General features: G+C 37.6%; 1 protein-coding gene across 8 annotated transcripts in view; it reads right to left on the bottom strand.

Annotated features, from left to right (window-relative positions):
- Nucleotides 1–585: 585 nt before the first annotated feature.
- Nucleotides 586–21,437, bottom strand: part of nav2a (neuron navigator 2a) — a 267,454-nt gene continuing 246,602 nt past the window's right edge. For 5 of the 8 annotated variants that reach the window (XM_067445210.1, XM_067445213.1, XM_067445211.1 and 2 more), the window contains 22 exons: nt 21,335–21,385; nt 20,216–20,373; nt 19,859–20,038; nt 17,529–17,581; nt 16,042–16,065; nt 15,588–15,662; nt 11,820–11,903; nt 11,598–11,721; nt 10,731–10,891; nt 7,972–8,144; nt 7,665–7,818; nt 7,389–7,551; nt 7,170–7,270; nt 6,981–7,076; nt 6,005–6,173; nt 5,667–5,902; nt 5,358–5,512; nt 3,943–4,014; nt 3,494–3,690; nt 3,268–3,386; nt 2,866–3,066; nt 586–1,483 (listed from right to left, as the gene is read on the bottom strand). In XM_067445210.1, coding sequence (XP_067301311.1) covers nt 1,358–1,483; nt 2,866–3,066; nt 3,268–3,386; nt 3,494–3,690; nt 3,943–4,014; nt 5,358–5,512; nt 5,667–5,902; nt 6,005–6,173; nt 6,981–7,076; nt 7,170–7,270; nt 7,389–7,551; nt 7,665–7,818; nt 7,972–8,144; nt 10,731–10,891; nt 11,598–11,721; nt 11,820–11,903; nt 15,588–15,662; nt 16,042–16,065; nt 17,529–17,581; nt 19,859–20,038; nt 20,216–20,373; nt 21,335–21,385 — 2,872 coding nt within the window. In that variant the 3' untranslated portion in view covers nt 586–1,357. The remainder of the gene's footprint in view (nt 1,484–2,865; nt 3,067–3,267; nt 3,387–3,493; nt 3,691–3,942; nt 4,015–5,357; nt 5,513–5,666; nt 5,903–6,004; nt 6,174–6,980; nt 7,077–7,169; nt 7,271–7,388; nt 7,552–7,664; nt 7,819–7,971; nt 8,145–10,730; nt 10,892–11,597; nt 11,722–11,819; nt 11,904–15,587; nt 15,663–16,041; nt 16,066–17,528; nt 17,582–19,858; nt 20,039–20,215; nt 20,374–21,334; nt 21,386–21,437) is intronic. The other 3 variants (XM_067445212.1, XM_067445214.1, XM_067445218.1) reach the window with 1 other exon arrangement.

The raw sequence follows: 21,437 nt of genomic DNA, 5'->3' as shown, positions 1-21,437 counted from the left end.
ATGAAGGATTTCTCCTGCAGCACACTGTGCTTTTGCCAAGATGTTTTTGAGAAGGTCTTTAAGCACCAAGCAAAGCCTTTACAGCTTAAGCACTCGAGATGCACTTTGCCAGTAGTGATTATATGTATTTCACGTGTATTTATATATAAGAAACGATGCATCATTTCTCCATCATTCAGTCTGACAGTTTTCAAGAAAGTGATGTTAGAAATCTCTCTTAACTCCCTGTGTTGCTGAACAAAAATAAGGAACACTAATGTCAAAAGAGATGGATACTCCCTTTATCCACATCCTCTTTTCCAAACCACACAATGCCGTACCTCTGATATGATATGATGACTGTGTGGCTGTTTATTATAGGCCGACTCAAAGAGTAGCGCAGAGCCCTGTAGCTCAAATATGAAACGTAATAAAATCAGCATTTTTCAGAAGTATAAAACATAGTGCCGTTTTCCTTTACAAAATGGAGTAAGGCACCAGATTCCATTCAGCACCAAAAACAGAGAGCGATCGAGTGTAAAAAATAGATAGATAGGCTTTGAGCTACAGTACAACACTGGACCATGCGGTCAGCAGGTGGTTTAAAAAAAAAAAAAAAGACGATATGCAGGAGAGCAAACAAAAGCACGTCCCAGATGGTTAACGAGGTATTCTTATTCCCCCCAATTGTCACAATAAATAAGTCTAAACTTAAAAGTGTAGCACCAGGCCATTTCATCCATATGTTTTATCATGTTATACATGAAGCGATGGTCAGCATTCGATCAAGCTGGTTTTGTAAAGTCATGAGCAAATCCATCAACAGAAGGAAAGTCGATGAATGGATGAGATGCTGATGCCAGGGGTGGTGGTCTAAAGATGTAACTCCTCCATTTCACCAGTAGAGGGTAGTAAATCAACTGAGCATTGCATTGTGTGCCAAAGTTTCTCCAACTGTTAAGGTGCGGTCACATTTACAGATGTTTGGCGAAATCCACTCTTTCAATAGGAATCCACACAATCTGTCATTTTGTGTGAAAGCGCAAGATTTAGCAACGACGTGTGAACTGTGCTTCATATGTCGCTACGCTATTGACAATAGACAATTTTGTCAGCAGAATTTCGCTAATGTGACTGCACTTTTACTTTTGAGGTAAAATTGGGACAAACTGGTTTTGTTTATGCAAAATGGTTTAGACGAGGCAGCTTGAAGTGCCGTTAAGTTTTGCCGTATATATATTTCTTTATATATATATTTTTATATATGAAGCGTCATTCTTTAATTGGGTTACCAGCACCCATTGTGATTTCACGTAAACTTGATTTCGCTGCCTCGGCTGGCATAACAGTTTTGAAATGGCGTAACGGACAGGCGGGATCATAGTGTGGACTCCAGCGAAGAGTCCAGGATGTCGTCATGATGACTGTTGCTGTTGGAGTCACTGTCGTAACTCTGTGGGCTGGAGCAGCTGGCCGCCTCTTTTAGACGCAGGAGCATGTTCATCTGTTCACAGAATATACACAAATAACAGTCAGGACAGATGTCGTAATGTATGTTTGAGAAGGAATCTGAGATATTATACATGCTGCTGTATTTCAAGTTTAAACAAATGACTAAATCTAAAATACAATACCGTTTTTCCGTAAAAAACTTTGTGCTTTACCATTTTTTTTGGTACCCTACCAAATATCAATGTATATCAATGTCAACTATTATACTTTTTTCTTTTTTGTCATAAAACAACTACTGGTGAGGATGTATAATAACAGAAGTAAACAATGCCATTACAGTGACATCAGTGTTATTGATCATTGAAACTTAAAACTTAATAATACAAATTAATAAAAAAAGATAAATATAAAAACATGAAAATAAAAAAATGAAAAAATCTTAAACTAATACAAATAAATGAAATCTAAATAGAAATATTGGGGGGAAAACACTACTGAAAATGACAAAAGCACTTAACAAAATTACTAAAACAAACCAAAATTATAAAATAAAAGGGATTTATATTCAAAATATTAAGAAAAATACATAAATTATAATATATATACTAATACATACATTAATAATACTACACAAACAATACTAAAATAATACTGAGTGGCATACTCTGTTTGCTGATTTTGCCTATGATTAATTTATTCTTATTTAATAATTAATAATTTCAGTTATAAAAATAATTTATACGTTGTAATCCACAGGTCACATGATTTCAACATGGTGAACATAATGAGGAGGTCCCAAATTTATGTAAAATAAACCACTGATATATATTTTGATTAACGACACCAATTTTTATGTGTATACATTATTTTCAATCATATATTTTCTTGAGCAATCCTTCCAACACAATTTTTCTTTTTTATTATGACACCAACTTAAAGAGTATTTAAGAGTATATTTAATAAACTACTGCAGCAAATTTGTCTGGCTATCACCAGACCAAGCTTAATTTAAGATTGAACATTGGTCTGGGGAGTTTGCTCTGTATTTTCTACTGCACAAGAGGCGTGATCAACGGGCATTATTCAAATAAATCTGTACGCAATTGGATAGTTCTTCAATCAATCAGACCACAAGTGGCGTGATCAACGGGCAATGACCCATCGCTTCTCTATCCATCATCGTGTTAAACCCGCCAATAGCGTGCCAGGTGGATAAGACAGTCTGTAATTGGTTCCCACAAAAGTGTAACAGAAGCACTAGAAATGAATGTACAGGTTTCCAGACTGAGTTGCAGGGTGAAATCAAATCGCTGGCAGATTAGGCTGGGTTTAACCAGTCTAGCAGCAAATAGTATATTTTTGTAAACATAAAACCCTTTGCGAACCCTTTTATGGGTTGACTAAACGAATGCTTTTATGTGTTGCGTTACTCACCAGTGGGTCGGCATCACTGTCACTCTGAGTGCTCTGTTTGTTAAGGCCCTCTCTGGTGGCGGAGTATCCATCAAAGCCCACGTCCTCTGGGCGGAGCTGCAACAAAGCTGGCCAATCAGGATGCTGATGAGAAGCTGCCCATGGAAAGGTTTCCAGAACCCACAGCGCAGGATCCTCCCATGCTGCTCTGCGTCCATACAGCTAAACGAATGCAAACAAACAGACTGAATAAACGGGTTGTGTCTATCTATCATGAGAGATACACAGAAGGGAGAAAAAACTATGGGTTTGATAATGGACTTATAATGTTGTGTGAGGTGACATTCACAGCTCAATTATTAACAAAAGGTATTAGTGTCTGGGGAAACGGTAGATTGTACTATAAAAGAGGACAAATGTTACCTGTAAACCTTCTCTCACAGCCTCCAGCATGTAGGGGATGATGGAGTAGTTCCACAGGTCAGTGAACCAAACACGAGAACCGTCCACATCCATCGGACAGGACAGGAACAAACGTGGACCTGGAAGAAGATACATGAGACTTAAATGAAACACTTCTGGAGAAAATGAATAACACTGAGAACGGTCTGTTAATATTTGGTTTCAGTGTGGTAGTTTATCTCTGTACCAATAGTCACATCAGAGGAGCTGTGAGCCTCCAGGAAGCGGTTGAGGTGGTGCCAGACTTGAGGGATCCAGTCGATGATCTTCACCAGCTCCGGGGTCCGCATTCGACTGCCGATCTCTGTCTCAATCAGCTTCCTCCTCAGAAACCGGCCCAGGAAACCTTTTACAGGCTCCATGTGATTAGCACACAGCACCCATCTGTAATGGAAATCACATGTTTTTCATGTTAGCATTATTTCAGAATAGCCTAAGAAGATCTTTATTAAAAAAAAATCCATCCATCCATCCTTTTAGATGTTAATGAACAGAACTTGTATTAGAAGTTCATCACTGCTGTCAACAATAGCTCAATGGCGCCACCTAGAGGTCACTCTATAGCAGTTTCCCCATTAAGGCCAAGGTATCCTTTTTAGTGTTCACTCAAGAACAAAATAGAGAACAGTTTTGTACCTGAAGTTATGATGAAGCTGCAGGTTTGGAGAAGAAGATGTCGCCTGACTCATTGTGCCGATTATATATGGGCTGCAAATATAGAGAGACAAAATAAAACCTTTAATTGTCCACTGACTTAAGGCAATACAATGTCACATCAATTAAGCTGCCCAAAGGGAGCATGTATAATGAAAATAAAACAGACCCAACGACTGATCCTTGTGGAAAACCATGCAATCTTTCTTGAGTCTTTGATATACAGTCAGTTATAAAATACACACTATTGTTCAAAAGTTTGGGGTTTGCTTTTGAAAGTCTCATGTTCATCAAGGCTGTATTTATTTGATCATAAATAGAGTAAAACAGCAATATTGTGAAATATAATTACCATTTAGAATAACTGTTTTCTATTTGAATATATTTCTTATTGTAATGTATTCCTGTGGTGCAAAGCTGAACTTTCAGCATCATTACTCCAGTCCAATATGATGATTTTCTGCTAAATAAACATGTATTATTATTATTATTAATAATATTATTATCAATGCTGAAATAGTTATATTACTTAATCTTTTTTGTAAAATATTTGTTTAATTAATTGTAATTATATTTTTTTTTTCAGGATTTCATAGAAAGTTAAAGGGCCCTATTTTAATGATCTGAGTGTATAGTCTGAAACGCATGGTGCCCTTAGGGTGTGTTTGATTCCACTTTTGCTAGTTTAACGGCAAATATTTTTTTAAAAAAAGGTCAGCGGATGCATGGTCCAAAAGGGTTTGAGTCATGGATGTGTTTTGGGCATAACATGCAATAAACCAATCAGAGTCTCAACTCCCATTCCCTTTACAAGCCAGTTGCACTTGCACCATGGTGGATTCATTATTTACATGGCAGAATTTGCACATGGAAAGACTGAACGCTTCACAGAGAGGAATCCTTTTATTTTTAATATCTAAAAAATGTCTGTGAGTTGCTGCACGTCCCTGTACACAAAAATAACACAATAACACAAAAAATACTGCACTATTGACTTCAGATCAGGCTTTTGTTGGTCAAATGGTGCAGTCGGTTTCAGTTGCCTCAAAATAGCAAAACACCAACAATGCACCTGAACACAGATCATTTTTAAACCATGGACTAACAGATGTGGAGCTGGAAAATTATAACTGCACCAGGAAGAAACTAGTAAAAAACACTTGCATCGCACCTGGCATCGCATTGCGCCGAGTGTATGATAGGGCCCCAAAAGAACAGCATTTATTTGAAATGGAAATCTTTTGTAAAATTATTAATGTCTTTCACTTTTGATAACTTTAATGTTTCCCTACTAATTAAAAGTAAATTCCTTTTTTTTCTTGTTTTTAATATACATTTGTTTTTATAATTCATAAATGTGAATTTATATATTTTTTAAAACCGAAAGGCAGACTCACCAGCGCTGGTATTTGCAGTTAAGCAGGCCGTTGAACATCTCTCCCAATGAGCTGACGTGATGAAGGTTGTCCAGAATGAGCACAAGAGGGGCTTCAGTCTCCTGTCCGTCAGCGCTGCACTGCTCCACTATATTTGCCAAGTACTGACGCAACTCCTAGAAAATAAATATACATCTTAACAGGTCAATGTACATTTTTTTTTACTTCAGCTCAAATCTTACATCTTAGAGATAAAAAGCTTAAAGAGCAGATTTAAACAACATGGCTCACAAACCTGCATTCTTGAGAAAAACCAAACAAAAAACTCACCTTGCTGGATTTATGGTCGACGTTGAAGGTAACGATGTTGCTCTCATTGGGCAGTTTGCCCTCACGCAGCGCCAAATGCTCTGCCAGTCTGTGGGCCAGGTAGGATTTACCAGTGCCGCTCGGGCCTGACAGGATGATCCTGCGATGTTCCTGGATCAAAGACACGTAGCGCTGGAGCATGGGTTTGGGAATCAACGTCTCGAAGACGAGAGAATCCTGGGACTGAGAGTTCACACCTGAAACGAGAGAAACAAGCACAACTGTTAACAACAACAGAAATTTGGAACAACACTGATAAATAATGATGATACATTTTTTAAAATTCTGATCGTGTGAACCTTTCAGGGAGATGTTGATTGTGTCATTCTCTCCCACAAGGTATCCACACGGCAGGAGTTCAGGCGTGTCTGCCCCGCTGGAGCGGATCACATCACCAATACGATAGCCCTCCACGCTGTCTGAACCCAGACCCAGATGACTGACCGGATCAACATGCCTGACATACTCCTACAGAGAGACAATCAGATAATCAAATTTAACAGTTATCAGCTAATACTTGGAGGGTTGCCTTTTTTATACAATCCTGGGCAAGCCCAAAAGGGCTAAATACTCAACTTTTAATTGTATTAACCTTAAATTATTGGTCAGGAAATGAGCAAAATGAATCAAATGCACTACTTAAAAAGCCGTTGCATGTCTTACCTGTCTTAAAGGGATAGTTTACCCCAAAACATAAATTGTCACCATTTACTCACCCTCAAGTTGTTACAAATCTGTATTGATTTCTTTCTTCTGCTGAACACAAAATAATATATTTTGAAGAATGTCAGTAACCAAACAGTTTCTGCTTCTCATTGACTTTAATTAAAATAAATACTCTATCCTATGCAAGTCAATGGGGCCCATCAACTGTTTGGTTACCGTCATTATTCAAAATCTTTTGTGTTCAACAGAAGAAAGAAATTCGGGTGAGTAAATGATGTCAGAATTTTCATTTTTGGATCAACTATCCCTTTAAGTTGCTTGAGTGTAGTTGGATAATACTGTATGTTGTCATATCTTTCACAAATTAAACTAGAGCACTTTTTGCAAAGCGCTTCATGTTAAATACCTCAATGAAAAAGTCCTTCTGAAGTAAAAAGAGACTTTGCAACAGAATATTTAAGTACCCATAAAGTACACATTTTTCGCAAACAGAAAAAAAAAAAAAATTACCATTTTAATTAAACGTTTAATAAATCGCTGTCTTATGTTTGTGATTGTAAACTACTCATCATCAACAATTGTGTTGATGATGTATGCAAATCAATTTACCTTAAACAAGCGGCGTACAACGCCATCAAGAACATCCCACTTGGTTTTTCCACTGACACCGATGCAGCCGATCAGGAAGTCTCGAGTCCTGCTGTCCTGTGGAAGACAGAAGACGCATCATTAAAACAAAACTCTCTCAAATGGGGTGGGTTTTTTTAATCTTTCTGTAAAAAAAGCAGGACAACTGACCTCTTTCCACATGACGTCCTCTTGAAGACTGACAACTATTTTCACATGTCTGCTCTCCTTACGAGAGCTTCCGTCTCCACCGGAGTCATTCAGCAACATGTCTAAAGAAGGCAGACTAGATCTGTAATGCACTTTTATGATTTTTCCTCACATACAGCTACAAAACATCCTTTAGGGAGCGACACTAAGTATTTTGACAAAAAAATAACATGCTTGTACCGAAGCTGGTGGACTCTGTAAGGTTGAGGCCGTGTTGAGACAGACCAGGCGTCGGGCTCGGAGTTGGGTTATAGACGGACACTTGAGAGGATGCCCTGCTCCCACTGGCTTGGCTATCCAGCTTAAGACGATCATTTTCCGTCTTTAACTTCTCAATCTCCACCTATCAGACCATCCACATAGGGATAAAACATGTCACACTCCTTTTTCTACAAAAAATCCAATAAATCTGGTTCATGGGACTGCAAGAAGGTAACGTGAAGGTCATTCTCACACCTGCATGCGGTTCATAGCCTCACGCAGTTGGTCCAGCTGGTGGGCAGAGCTTAGGGCTTCCAGTCGAATGTCCGTCAACTTCATCTCCTTTTCTCTCAGCTCATTACGCAGCTGCATCACAGTCTCCGCCTCTCCATCCAGGCAGTCGGACAGTCTAAATGACAGTATACATGTGGTGATTAATATTGATTTCTTGATTTTTAACTCTATTTCAATTAACAAAAATAATTTTAGTAGTTGTTGTTAATAATAATAAGTCTTGTTGATAATCAGGTCAAGAGCCGTTATGTAACATAAACACACTCACATTGAGCTGGAGTGTGTGTTGCGGAGCAGCAGTGCTGAGCTGCCGGTGCCGTTGTGAGGGAGTTTGGGAGAGGAAGGGAGCGAGGAATCCGTCATCTCCTCAATATCCGAGTGGGAGGAGGCTGACTTGGGTGATTTCTTCTTACTGAAGGCCTGCTTGAAGGAGCTCCGCAGCTGCAACGACAACAAACAGAACAAAGAGAAGATCATTAAGCAGTTAAGCAGAGTTACTGAAAAACCTTTGGGCAGCGCTTAAAGTATGTGCGGGAAGCTGTACAGTGAGAACAGGAGGAAAACAGCGAGAAAGAAAGAAGGGAGCAACAGCTAAAATAAAAAGGTAGGGTTGGGCATCATCCACATCAAAGCTTGAAGATAAAGCAGATTTTTTAATCCGTTGATTTTTTTGCATAGATTTGAATGTGCTAAATGTGTTTAAACTGTTATTTTGACCTTTTTAAACAATTACATCTATTTCTGTATAGCTGCAAAACCAAGAAGTACATTATCAAAGACATCTAAAACAAAGAAGTTTATAATTAAGAAGTTTAAAAAAAATTAAATAAAGTTCATAAGCAAGGAGGTTAAATTAAAAATAATTAAAGTTCGTAACTAAAAGAAGTTTAAAATGAAAAATGCAAACATTCAAAATTAAGTTAATTTAAGAAATTTAATATATATATATATATATATATATATATATATATATATATATATATATATATATATATATATATATATATATATATATATATATATATATATATATATATATATCCAAATTATATCCAAAATTAAAAATAAAATTCATAATCAAAAAGTTTCAATCTTAAGAAATGTCAAATTAAGTTTAAAAATTAAAATGAAAAACAAATGTTAAAAATCAAGAATTTATAATCAATGTACTAACTAACTAAAAGCCACGAACTTCATAATCAAGATGATAAAAAAAAAAAAAAACAGAACCCATGACTTGCAGGTCAGTAAAGAATTTGCAGATGTCCTGTGTAACACTATATACTAAAATAAATATTAGCTTAATTGTATAAATAAATTATTGCTGTCAAATCGATTAATCGCTTCTAACATAAATGATTGAATATGTAAGGGATAATCCACGGCTAAGCCGTGTGTATATGTATTAATATACACTAAATTAAATATAATAACTCATGAATCACTATAGGACATTAATTCGAAGATAAAAGAAAGAAGAGATAAAAGAGGTGAAAAGGGGATTGGAAGTATAGTGTAAAGGAGACACAGCGAGCTGAGGAGCAGGGCATCTAACGGTTAGTAGGGTTAGTAGAGGTGCAGACTGAAGCTGGGTTAACCAACACAGGTGTGCAGGAGTCCCTGAACACACTCTCTTACCTCATACACCTGCCGAATGAAGCGACAGCACAGCGAAAAAAACAGAGAGAGACACAGAAAAGCACATTCAGCCATGTGGGTTTGTGTCCTGCAAGGCGCTCACATGACACTATCAGATCACTGTCTAATGTCTACCACTACATCTGCGGGAACTACATCCCCATGATTCACCTGAACACCCCTCAAGACCAACACAAAGCCCACACCAGCACCAATGCACAAGCAAGAACACAAATCGATTGCAGGAAAAGGGACCTAGTTACGCTAGGTACCATTCTCCAAAACACTAATGACCAGCTGGACCACCAGGCTAATATGGCTTTTTTTTTTATGAACAGGACAGTGATGCAGCTACAAAGCTAACTAACTCATTTAAACAACTAAAATGTGTCTAAAAATTATTGTTAGCAAGAATAACAACACAAACCTGGACAGTAAACATTAAAACTCAAAACTTCAAAAGTTTGGGATAGGTACGATTTTGACAAAAAGTTATTTTTATTTGAAATATACTTTTTAACTTTGTAAATGTCTTTCCTGCCACTTTTGCTTAATTTAACTCATCCTTGTGAAATAAAAGTATTAATGTATTAAAAAAAAAAAAAAAAAAACAAGAACAAAAATCATACTAACCCCAAACTTTTGAACAGAAGTGTATATCAATCTAGAAGGGCTGCTTAACAAGGGTAACTATTGTCATTATTATTTAACATACATATTCATATTCATATTCATCATCTGACATGTCACCTCCAGCACAGGACACCAGCTACAGTCAGCATGACGCAGCAAAACAGGAAGTACAATATTAAACTCTATGTGCATGGCAAACTAACTTCCAATACAGCAAGGCAGGTCTTTAAATGTCTAGCTTAACACCGTTTTCAGGAAAAGCATCAGCATTTAGTTACATTTCCCACTAGGTATTTGTTAGTAGTATTTATTCATATTTAAAGGTTTAGCAACTTCAGACAAATACATAAAAGACAGAAGCTAGACACAAATAACAGTTAGAATGAAGAAGCACAAAGGTTAAACAGCAATGGTTAAACAGTTCTCATGATATTTAAGGGATAGTTCACTCAAAAATATTACAATTCTGTCATAATTTAGTTTCAAACCCGTATGAGATTTTTCTTCTGTTGAATATAAAAGAAGATATTGTGAAGATTATGGGGAACCAAACAGTTGATGAGCCCCATTGACTTCCATAATATGGAGAGAAAAAAAATGGGGCTCATCAATCAACTTTAACACACATTCTTCGAAATATCTTCTTTTGTGTTCAGCTGAAGAAAGAAACTCATACAGGTTTGGAACAATATGACAAAATTGTCATTTTTGGGTGAAGTATCCCTTTAAATGTTGATGAGAGGAGTGTGGACTCACCCAGTTCTTCTTCTTCTTCTTGCTGTTGGAGTCGGGGTTGTCTATGTTGGAGCCCAGGCTGGAGTGGCTGGTGGCGCTGGTGATGCTGGAGACGCTGTCAGACGAGTGCTGTCTGCGCATACGCAGGTCCGGCTGCGCTCCGGGCGATGAACCATTATTACCTGCCAAATGGACAGAGATTTTAGTGTGGCATTTAGTGTTCATACTGCAAAACTAACCAATACAGTGCAATACATCATCAACAATACAAATTAGAACACAACAATGTCTGGAAAGCATGTACAACAGATTGCTCAAAACACATCAGTTTACTCAAGAAGAAGTGAAATGTACACAGGCTACACTGTAAAAGAAATCGGTAAAAATAGGGCACAATGTACAGTATAAATATAAAGGATTTTTCCTATATAAAGGATTGTTTTTTTTACAGGTGTTTTACCTGTTTTTTGAATTACACATCACATTAGTTTGTGTTTTAAGGGTCAACGTAAATGTCCGTAAAATGACTGGATAATACTGGCAGAAAATTACCAGTACATTTTCCGTTTTTTGTGATTATATTCCAGTGATTATAGTTTATAAAGTTATAAATATGGATATTTTTCTTACAAAAGTGCATCGCTTTGGTTCAGAAGGCCTTTGCACTTTTTTTGGGCTTCAAAAAACCAGGTACTATTCAATCCCATTATAAAGCTTGGAAGAGCCAAGATATAAACTCTGATTGTAAAAGTCATATACATCTTGTATTGCTTGAGGATGAGTAAATCATGGGGTTATTTTTCATTTGTGTAAACTTGTAGCTGTAGTGGGTTTGTTGAATCTGATTGCACTGTCTGTATTTTTTGATGATGGTGTTCTCTCCCTCACCTGTGCGCTCACTCTTGCAGGACAGTTCTGGAGTGTTGATGACGCCGTTGATGGCTGCTTGAGCTACTGCATTTTGCTTCTTTAGCAGCTCAATGGTTTTCCTCAACTCATTCAGCTCAGAGTCCTAACACAAGTGTTTATTTAATGACAATGCATCTGAAAAATCATTTTCTCTCTAAGTCTGATAATGAACAAGTGTGATGCAAATGTTTTGATATTTACTTTCTGTTCTGCGGTCATGGTGAGGCTCTTCAGTCGGATGGTCATGTTGCCCAAACTCTGCTCAAACGCTGCCACCAGGTGGGCCTAACAAAGAAAAACAGGGGAGAAGAGGTAAAACATGAGGAAAAGTTCAAAATCATGTCTTTTTTGCATGCATGCATCTTAGCTATATGATACACTATTCATATAATACATGGACATTGTGCAATCTGCCTTCAAGGCACTAAAATGTCTAGGCAAACTTTCTCCTTTGCGATGATAAAGAGTAAAAATATGCGTTATGCTCAAATCTGCATGAACTGCATGACCTGTGCGTGAGCTGCCTGTTTATTGAAATGCTCAATCTTACTAAATAACTATCTTTACCTATAAACAAACACTTAGATGTGCAGTCTAAACCCTGGCCCGTATCCCAGACTAACAAGCAACAACAAAAAACTTCTTCACCCTCTCATTACATGTTACCTTTCCCTCTTAATCTAATTTTCCTTATGACATTTTTTTTTTTTATCAACTCGACTGTTTCTCCTATTCCACAGTGAGATTAAATGGAGATCAAATTGAGACTTTAGCTAAAGTCTCTTGATTATCAGACTTTCCCGTCAAAAATCAACCTCAATATTCACACATGCATCCTCTAGAGTTTTAAGACAGATCTCAACAATGTCTCGAACAGTGCTCAGTTAGTACATTTTAAAAAAGTGTAAACTCAATATAAACTCAAACTCATCAAATATTCAGATCTAAACTCATTTTACAGCTTCTTTTATATACCAACAATTGTCTCATTTGTTTCCGTTATTTCTCAGATTTTATGAAAGAGCAAACACTAAGCATCCATTTTTCATATGTCATCAACCTCACCTTACATCCAAGAGGGTCTTGGGAGCTGTCAGTTGTCTCCGTAAAGCCTCCCTGTCTATATTTTTCTTTCTGCGAGGGAGCGTGTTTCTCTGAGCACCCATGGGAAGGGTAGCGGTTCAAAGGGAGCCACATGAGAGGGCTGGTCCCGTCAGAACAAACATCACTAGAGCTCCTCTGCTGTTCCATAGATAGCTCAGCTTCAGATAACTAAACTACAGCGTTATATTATGAAGCAGTGACGCTCCTCCTAACATTGATAACTGAGACAGACAAAGCTGAGAGGCCGCCCGGGGCCTTGACATGTTTTACCGGCGTCTCAAGGGCCCAGTTGTGTTTTCATTACTTTTTCTTTCTATTGGGATATTTCTCACTGTTCCATAGCTGAACACCCCAAAAAGTGTTGTGTCTGCATACTGAACATGATCATCAAACCAAAACAATGTTCCGCACACGTCAAAAATAACTAAAAGAATCCTTCACTTCATTCCATGCCAGTCAAAAATCGACTTAGTTGACAAGTTTAAGTTGTCTTACGTCAGAAACTGTTTTGCACACATGCTAACATTGGGAAAAAGACAAGCAATGCCCCGAAAATAGAAAATCTTGTCTTTACAACACAACTCCTCCTCTTTACCTCTAAAACAATCTTGTCTAGTTTGTACTTACATGACAGGATTCCTTTGCCTTAGGCATAAGAGACATAGCTTTGTGATTTACACATGCATTTATCTTTAGGAGGACACATGACAAAAACAGTGAACATAGTCTGTACTCTCTCATAAAATATTAAATCAAACACGATCGCTTTCTCTGGTGGAAATGGCACAGAGCTGTTCTGACAAGTCTGTTCTGCAGGGTCTTGCTTTTAATTTAGTTTATTATATTATGTTTTGTAAATATACACTGGCCGCCAAAAGCATACATTTTTCATAATCGTGATTTGTGACTATCGATTACTTAATGTGTTACAATATTGTGTCACTCCCCTAAAAAAGTAACTAATTACATTACTTAGTAACTTTTATATAAAGTAATGGCGTTACATTTTTGTGTTATTTTTTCTCACCTGGGCTTGGCTGGCTTGTTTGTTTTTTAAAAACAACAAAAAAGTTTTTGGCATGAGAACGCCCTTTTACTAAAAGTGAAATCAATAAAGCCTCATGCAAAAGATAAAAATATATAAAAAATAAAACACAAATGTGATGTTTATCGTAAGTCACAGAAAGGTAGGCAGAAAACACGTTGGTCAATAAAGTGAGATTAAATACATAACGTACATTTGTGTAATTTAACATATTTACTTTTTACTGTTTTTATTCATTTTGAGGAATACTAAATATGTTTTAGTGTAAGTGAGCATAGTAAATGCCTCCTCACATCATGTTTTGTTTTGTTAGTACTTTACTTGAAAAAGTAATCTGATTACATTTCTTGTAATGTTACTTGTAATGCGCTACCCCAACACAGTTGCCTATATCTCACAAAGCAACTTTATGTGCCCTATTGTAACGATCTGAGTGCATGCTGCACTTTTGTTAGCAACGGGAAAAAAACGGTCTGCACGCCAGGCGCATAGTCCAAAAGGGTTGTACCTAGTCTTTTAATAAATGTGTTTTGGGCATAGTGTGCAATAAACCAATCAGAGTCTCATCTCCCATTCCCATTAAAAGCCAGTTGCGCTTGCACCATGGCGGATTCACTATTTACATGGCAGAATTTGCGAGCAGAAAGACTGAATGCTTCAGGAATCCTTTTATTTTTAATATTAAAAATGTTTGTGTGCTGCTGCACGTCCCTGTGTGTGTAATAAGCCGAGTGTACATGCATTGTGCACCAGCCTATAGGCACATATTACTAAAGAGCTAATTAAATAACAAAATATACTGCGCTACTGAAGTAGTACTGCGCTAGTTTAGACCAGGTTTTTGTTGGTCAACGGTGCAGTCCATTTCAGTTGCCTTAAAATAGCAACGCACCAACAATGCGCCTTCATGCGCCATGGGCGAACAGACGGGGGCCAGTGCGTTTGCAATCTAAACAATTAAAGTTACGGCTTGACATGAAAATGATAAATGTCGGCTGAAACTAGCAAAAACTATTGCGTTGTGCCTGGGGTCACATTGGTTTTATGATAGGGCCCTATATCTCACAATTGTGACTTTTTTCTGTGAATTCACAATTGTGAATTCTGATTTTTTTTTTTTTTTTTACTTCTGAATGCAACTATGTCTTATAATTATAATTTTATATGTCACAGTTGTGACCTTTTCTGGTAATGACAATTTTTTTTTGTTATTTTACCTTGAAACTGTAACTTTTTCTCACAACTGTAATTTTATATCTGTATCAGTATGACTATATCTCACAGTTGGGATCTTTTTCTGATAATTGTGACCTCAAAATTGCAATTTCAGATCTCACAATATGTCTTTAAATCTCAAAATTATGACCTTTTTTATTGCGAGGTGTCCTTAAAATTTCTACTTCATATCACAATTATAACTGTGGCTTTATATTTCGTAATTGCAACAATCTCATATAGTAGAGGGGATCCTTAAAAACTTAAAAAAACTAGTTTATTTTCTTAACAGGTTTAACTACATGGTTAAGTACATGTTAAGTGTAGGAAGAAGTATTACAAAAATACAATAGCCTGTGTTGCTGAAAACGTAGCGCTATTGAATGAAGATAAAGATAACTGGAAACTCCAATGAGGTCATGATCGACGCTGACATTAATCAACCACACAACCCACACAGGCGTCACTGGGATTACGATAACAATTTATATGACGCCTCAGGTTGACAACTGACACTAGTTACAGAATTGGGAATTAATTATGCCCCATAGATGTAATAAAAGAATAAAGAGACATCTCAGAACTATGTATCTGTGTCCACCTACATTGGCACTGAGTTGCGTTGTCAGGGCGGACACCTTTTCCTGGGAGGCGTCCAGTTCTCGACGCAGCTTGCGGATCTGGAGAGAAAAAAGGCAGAACAGAAACGGTGTTAAAAGAGGAAGAAAAAAGCGCAGATGAAAAGAAGAGGAAAAGGAGGCATACACAAGGGATCCAGGTGTGTCGTGGAAAGAGAACTTTGTGATTTGGTATCAAAGCTTTGGGGGAAACAGTTTGCAGGTGTATGTACAGAATAGAGGTGTGTTGCACAGGTGGACGTAAAGATCACAGAGATGTACGGTGAAATGAGATCCGACCGTGAATCCGCCCACAGTTGTGTTCACAACAGGTCAATGGTGGTGAATAAACACGCTACTGATGGCAACGTGATTCACAGGTATGTGGGGGCCGTGTGCGTGCGTGCGTGTTGTTTTTGCGAAAGAAAAAACATGTCCTCACCTCTGACTGTGATTTCTCCTCCGTCTGTTAAAATAAGACAGAGTAGTTATTAGCATGTTTAAACAGCGTATTTGCACAGCTTTTCTTGTATAGCAGTTGAAAAATGAGCTGCTTTCTCTCCCGAGGGTATAACATGAACACCATATACAGCAACACACACCTGAAAATGAACAGTGTGATTTCCCTAAAGGTCTAGAGAGGGAATTTTCCTTTTCCTCTGATTTATGAGCTCATCTCTACTGGTACACTTGCAGACGTTGGCTACTAGACAATACCGATCACCCACAGCTGAACTGAAAAGTTTCTGTAAAACCTGACATGAAAATGACCTAAAGACCAAATCCGATCTTTGGTACAAAAGAGTCAATCATTTTCAGAGCTTATTTGATTATATCTAGAAAAAATACGCATTGTGAAATATTTCTCATTCATAGTATTTGTCTGTTTCCATAGCCATATTTTGAAAACATGCTTGCTAAAAACGAGTGCTCAAGAAAACAATAGCATACTAGTGCTCTTTGTGTGGCGTCTGGCATGTAATGACACCCAGCGGGTGTGTTGCGACAGCACACTATAATGATTTTCAATGCTGTCCGACAGCTAGACTGACAGTGACATTAAAACAGCAGCATTGTCTGTCCATCACAGCAATAAGTGACGTGTAAGACAAACCCGCCGGCATCTAGCTGGTTCCAGTTTAATCATATCTCTTTTTGTAAATGTTTTTGACTATACAGACTCAACATGGTGACTTTATCAATGCAACTCTGATCAGAAGAGCTTTGTTTGACTTCTCTGATCTTTTGTTGTCTCTGAGACTAAAGATTGTCCTGCTATTATATCTGGCTTTTGATCAACGTTCAGTACAGAATGAATCGGTGCTTTCAAAAGCACCACAGAGTTTGTTTCTAAGAGACATTATGTTTCTGCATGACAGCTGTCACCCACATACACTAACACTTTACAGCCTCCACCTTCAGACAAAACACAACCAGAAGGAAGATCTGCTTTAAGTCAATATTACACACCATAAGTTCCTATTTACTTGTATTAAATTAAGAATGAACTTGAATAATATGCAACATAAATATAGAACATATAAATAGATTTATAATGAGAGTAATCTAAAAGCTAAAGTTTCCTACCGTGTACCCGCAAGCACTCACAGCTCTCCCCATAGAGAGAGTCGCCATCATCATGATGTTCCTTTCTTTATAGTAAATCTGATCCTAACTAACTCCTCAGCTCCTTAAGTCAACCTCATGTAAACTGAAGACTCACTTCATGTGTGCAGATAGAGAACTGTTGCTTAAACACCTCTGCAGGTGTATGGAGCCGCCCATCTGGAGGTGTGGCACACTCCACCTCTTATCCTATATAATCACAGGCTGAAATATACAGTACAATTGCACACTGAACCTACAATATCCATCCATCCATCCATCCTGCTGTTTTAATAAAAACTTTATAAGTGCTTGAAAACTCACCGTTGAATAGACGGATGAGGTGCTGGACACCAGTGAGAGGGATGATCCATGAACTGAAGGGATAAACACACATTTATATAAATTATGACTATAAATTAAGACTTCTAGTATGAAACATTTGCAATTCTACTGTGTTGGGGTATAACAAACTGTTGCCAGGCAACATAACAAAAAGCCCATATCAAAAAGTAAGAACATCATATATTACGCAGCAGGGAAAGTTTTGCTACTAAAATCAATACTTAACAGAAATTGTAGAATTTAAATACACAATACAGATTACATCCAGCACAAATAACGAATGCTCATTTTTCAGATCTCCTAAATGCAATTTTAACCCCCAGCTAATCTACACAGGCAAACAGACAGACAAAAGCATCGACCCACACACACTGTCTGACAACTAAAACCTCTAATTAAACTTTCACCTGCCCCAACAAGATGTGACTCATCAGGGGTAATAATAGCGTCAGTCGGAGATTGCAACGCTGATTGTTATTGTGAGTTCAGGGGTGTGACTTCAAATCGTTTCCCAAACAAATCACAGACATCAGGCTAAACACAATCCACCCACGGGCCGCTTGACACTTCCTGACGATACCATAGCAGCCTTAAGGAAAAGCCAAACGGCTGGCTGGGCGTGATATAGGTGAGGTTATAGATCTGGGAATGAAAGACCAGCGAAGCCTATGAACTCGACTGAGGACCACCCAGAAAACCAAAACATCCTCTGTGTGCTGAGAAAGATGTGTGTGTGTGTGTGTGTGTGTGTGTGTGTGTGTGTGTGTGTGTGTGTGTGTGTGTGTGTGTGTGTGTGTGTGTGTGTGTGTGTGTGTGTGTGTGTGTGTGTGGGCTGGTAATCCCTACATTATGGGGACAAAATGTCCCCACTAAGATGGCAATATCCGAAATCCTTGTCCTTGTGGGGACATTTTTAGGTCCCCATGGGGAAAACATCTTATAAATCATACAGAAGGAGATTTTTTTTGAGATAGTAAAAATGCAGAATGTTTCCTGTGATGGGTAGGTTTAGGGGCAGGGGCAGTGTAAGGGGATAGAAAATACGGGTTGTACAGTATAAAAAACATTACGCCTATGAAAAGTCCCCATAAAACATGGAAACACTACATGTGTGTTTGTGTGTGAGTGAGTGAGTGAGAGAGAGAGAGAGAGAGAGAGAGAGAGAGAGAGAGACAGACAGACAGACAGACAGACAGACAGACAGACAGACAGACAGACAGACAGACAGACAGACAGATAGATAGATAGATAGATAGATAGATAGATAGATAGATAGATAGATAGATAGATAGATAGATAGATAGATAGATATAGATAGATAGATAGATAGATAGATAGATAGATAGATAGATAGATAGATAGATAGATAGATAGATAGATAGATAGATAGATAGATAGATAGATAGATAGATAGATCACCATTGCCAGAGGCTGAGGATATGAAATGTATCTTCTTTACTTCCTGTGTTTGGATCGAGTCCTTTCTTAAACCTGTTCTCATAACCCCTCAGGGACTTTTATCACACTCATGTTTCATGTTTCAGAGTCACAGAGTTCAGTCTCATGTTAGTGGCACACAAACTGTATCATATTTAGATTCTGAACAGAATGTACATGGCTTTAAACCTGTATTTTGTTTCAGAAGTGACACAAAGGACACAGTTGTGTAATACTGGGTTACTGTGCCACACTATTCTTCAGGGACCAGTTTATGGCTTAACTGTCTTTGGCTGCTCTGTCAATCATCTTATAGAAAAGACCCTCAACAGGTAAATGAGTGAACGGGTGGTTTGGGCTGAGCAGAAAAAAATAGACTTCAAATGTAACAAAGCTTTATGTACACAATGATTATTTAAAAAGACTCAATGTCTGTTACTGCAAGCAGGCGTGGAGAAGAGAACAGAGACTGTTGGTTTAGTCCAATGGGTGAATAGACTGAGAATAGAAAGATGGGCTTATGCTGGATTCAGATGTCTGAATTGTATTTCAGCATGGAGTTCAAACTGACAAGCTTATTCTTAAGCCTCCATTCTATGATCGCTAAGAACAAAAGTCAATGAGCTGCCTACCTAGACAACATTTTTTAGGGGAGCTCCTGACTTCCAAACGGTAAGCCACAACATCAATGATGCTTTTTGGCCAAATTATAAGGCATTGGATTTATCATTTGCGAATATGGTAATCCTTGAATGCACTGCAGTGGATCAAATTTAATCAAGATGTTTACTACTGAAAAGTGTTGAAGAATATGAATCAAGTGTTGAAGTAGAAAAAACAAACTGTCTCCTGCATTAATTTCTTTTTCTCACCTTCCTCAAACCCGTCCCTGAATGATCCCGACCGGCTCATGGTGCGGGTCTTCTCGTCCAGCGACATGCAGGAGTTGCGCAGACGGGAATCCCCATGGCTGTCCAGCGGGTTGTCCTGATTGGTCAGGCTGTTGTTGCGCAGGCTGGCCAGGTTAATCTGAGCACCTGTTGTGGGGCTTCCTGTAAATGACACACATTGCCACTTAATCTAATAACATAAGTGCACACTTAGGTAAAGTCTACTTTTGTATTATTTCTGATATACTGACACGCATATATACAGTGCATTAATATAATCTTGATAGACTACAGACAGAAAATGCTATATAAGTTTTATATATTGTATATGCATTTTACCAAGTTGAGCAAAGTTAAATCGTGTTCCAGAGGGTGACGTCAAGCTGGAGCCGGTGGAGAAGGGAGAGTTGCTGGCTGAGTCCTGCAACCCACCAGCCGAATGTGAGCGCAGCCAATCACGCGCCTCTTCCTGACGCAGCTGTGCTGGAGGGGCGTACCTGCAACAACAGCATCATCCAATCAGACGCCGGCATTCAAATGATACTATTATAAATACTGATCTAAAACCTGACAAATGCAACAGGAAACAAAGACAAATAAGTATACAGCATACCAGGTCATTTTATATTTCTAATTACATAGAATTGAATTTGAAATATTATGCAATAATGCACTATTGTTCAAAGGTTTTTATCAAATAAATTATACTTATATATTCAGCAAGGATGCATTAAATTGATCAAAAGTGACATTTATAACGTCACAAAGGATTTCTATTTAATTTATTTTTCAATTTCTATTTTCAATTTCTATGAAAATCAGAAAAATGTATTAATGTTTCCACAATTTTTTTTATTTATTTGCACAATTGTTTTGCAGCATTGATAATAATAGTAAATGTTTCTCTAATCATCATATTAGATTTAAAGTATTTCTTATAAGAAATGCAGCCTTGGTGAATATAAGATAACTTTTGAATGGTAGTATGAAAATATATTTATATTTTACATTTTAGGATATCTATTACTAACATTAATATGTAATATACACTTTGCATTCACAAAAAAACAACTATGAACATTAAATAAAACATTAACGTTTAAATTTAAACTTGCAAAAACATGAGTGTAAACGGAAATTACGGGTAAAAATTGTGCTACAACTTTGCAGACAAATAAAGTAATAAAACAGTGGAAAGAAAAACTGAAATTCCCAAAAAAGATGCTAATTCACATACAGTACTCCATAATGTGATACGAACTCTGTACAAAAAGTGACAAGTGCCATGCGCTCACACCAAAACTGCAACAGAAAACAGTGCTCAAAAATAAAACTGTGCCAATACTGCATTTTAAAATATGGAAGCATGTGCGAGAGATCAGAGAACAGAAAGAAAGAGAATGTGAGTGTCATTGCAGAAAGCAGAGTCAGCAGGATGTGCATATTCCCACAATGCACCTGTACTTGAGTCCCCTCTTGGGAAGCGTGCTTCTATCACTGCAGGAATCGCTGAGAGTCGGATAAAATGAAACAGCAAGGGAGGAGAGGAACTCAATCATGA

This window comes from Pseudorasbora parva, chromosome 1, assembly GCF_024679245.1.
Source record: "Pseudorasbora parva isolate DD20220531a chromosome 1, ASM2467924v1, whole genome shotgun sequence".
Classification (NCBI taxonomy): Eukaryota; Metazoa; Chordata; class Actinopteri; order Cypriniformes; family Gobionidae; genus Pseudorasbora; species Pseudorasbora parva.
This window is presented reverse-complemented; position numbering and strand designations above follow the sequence as displayed.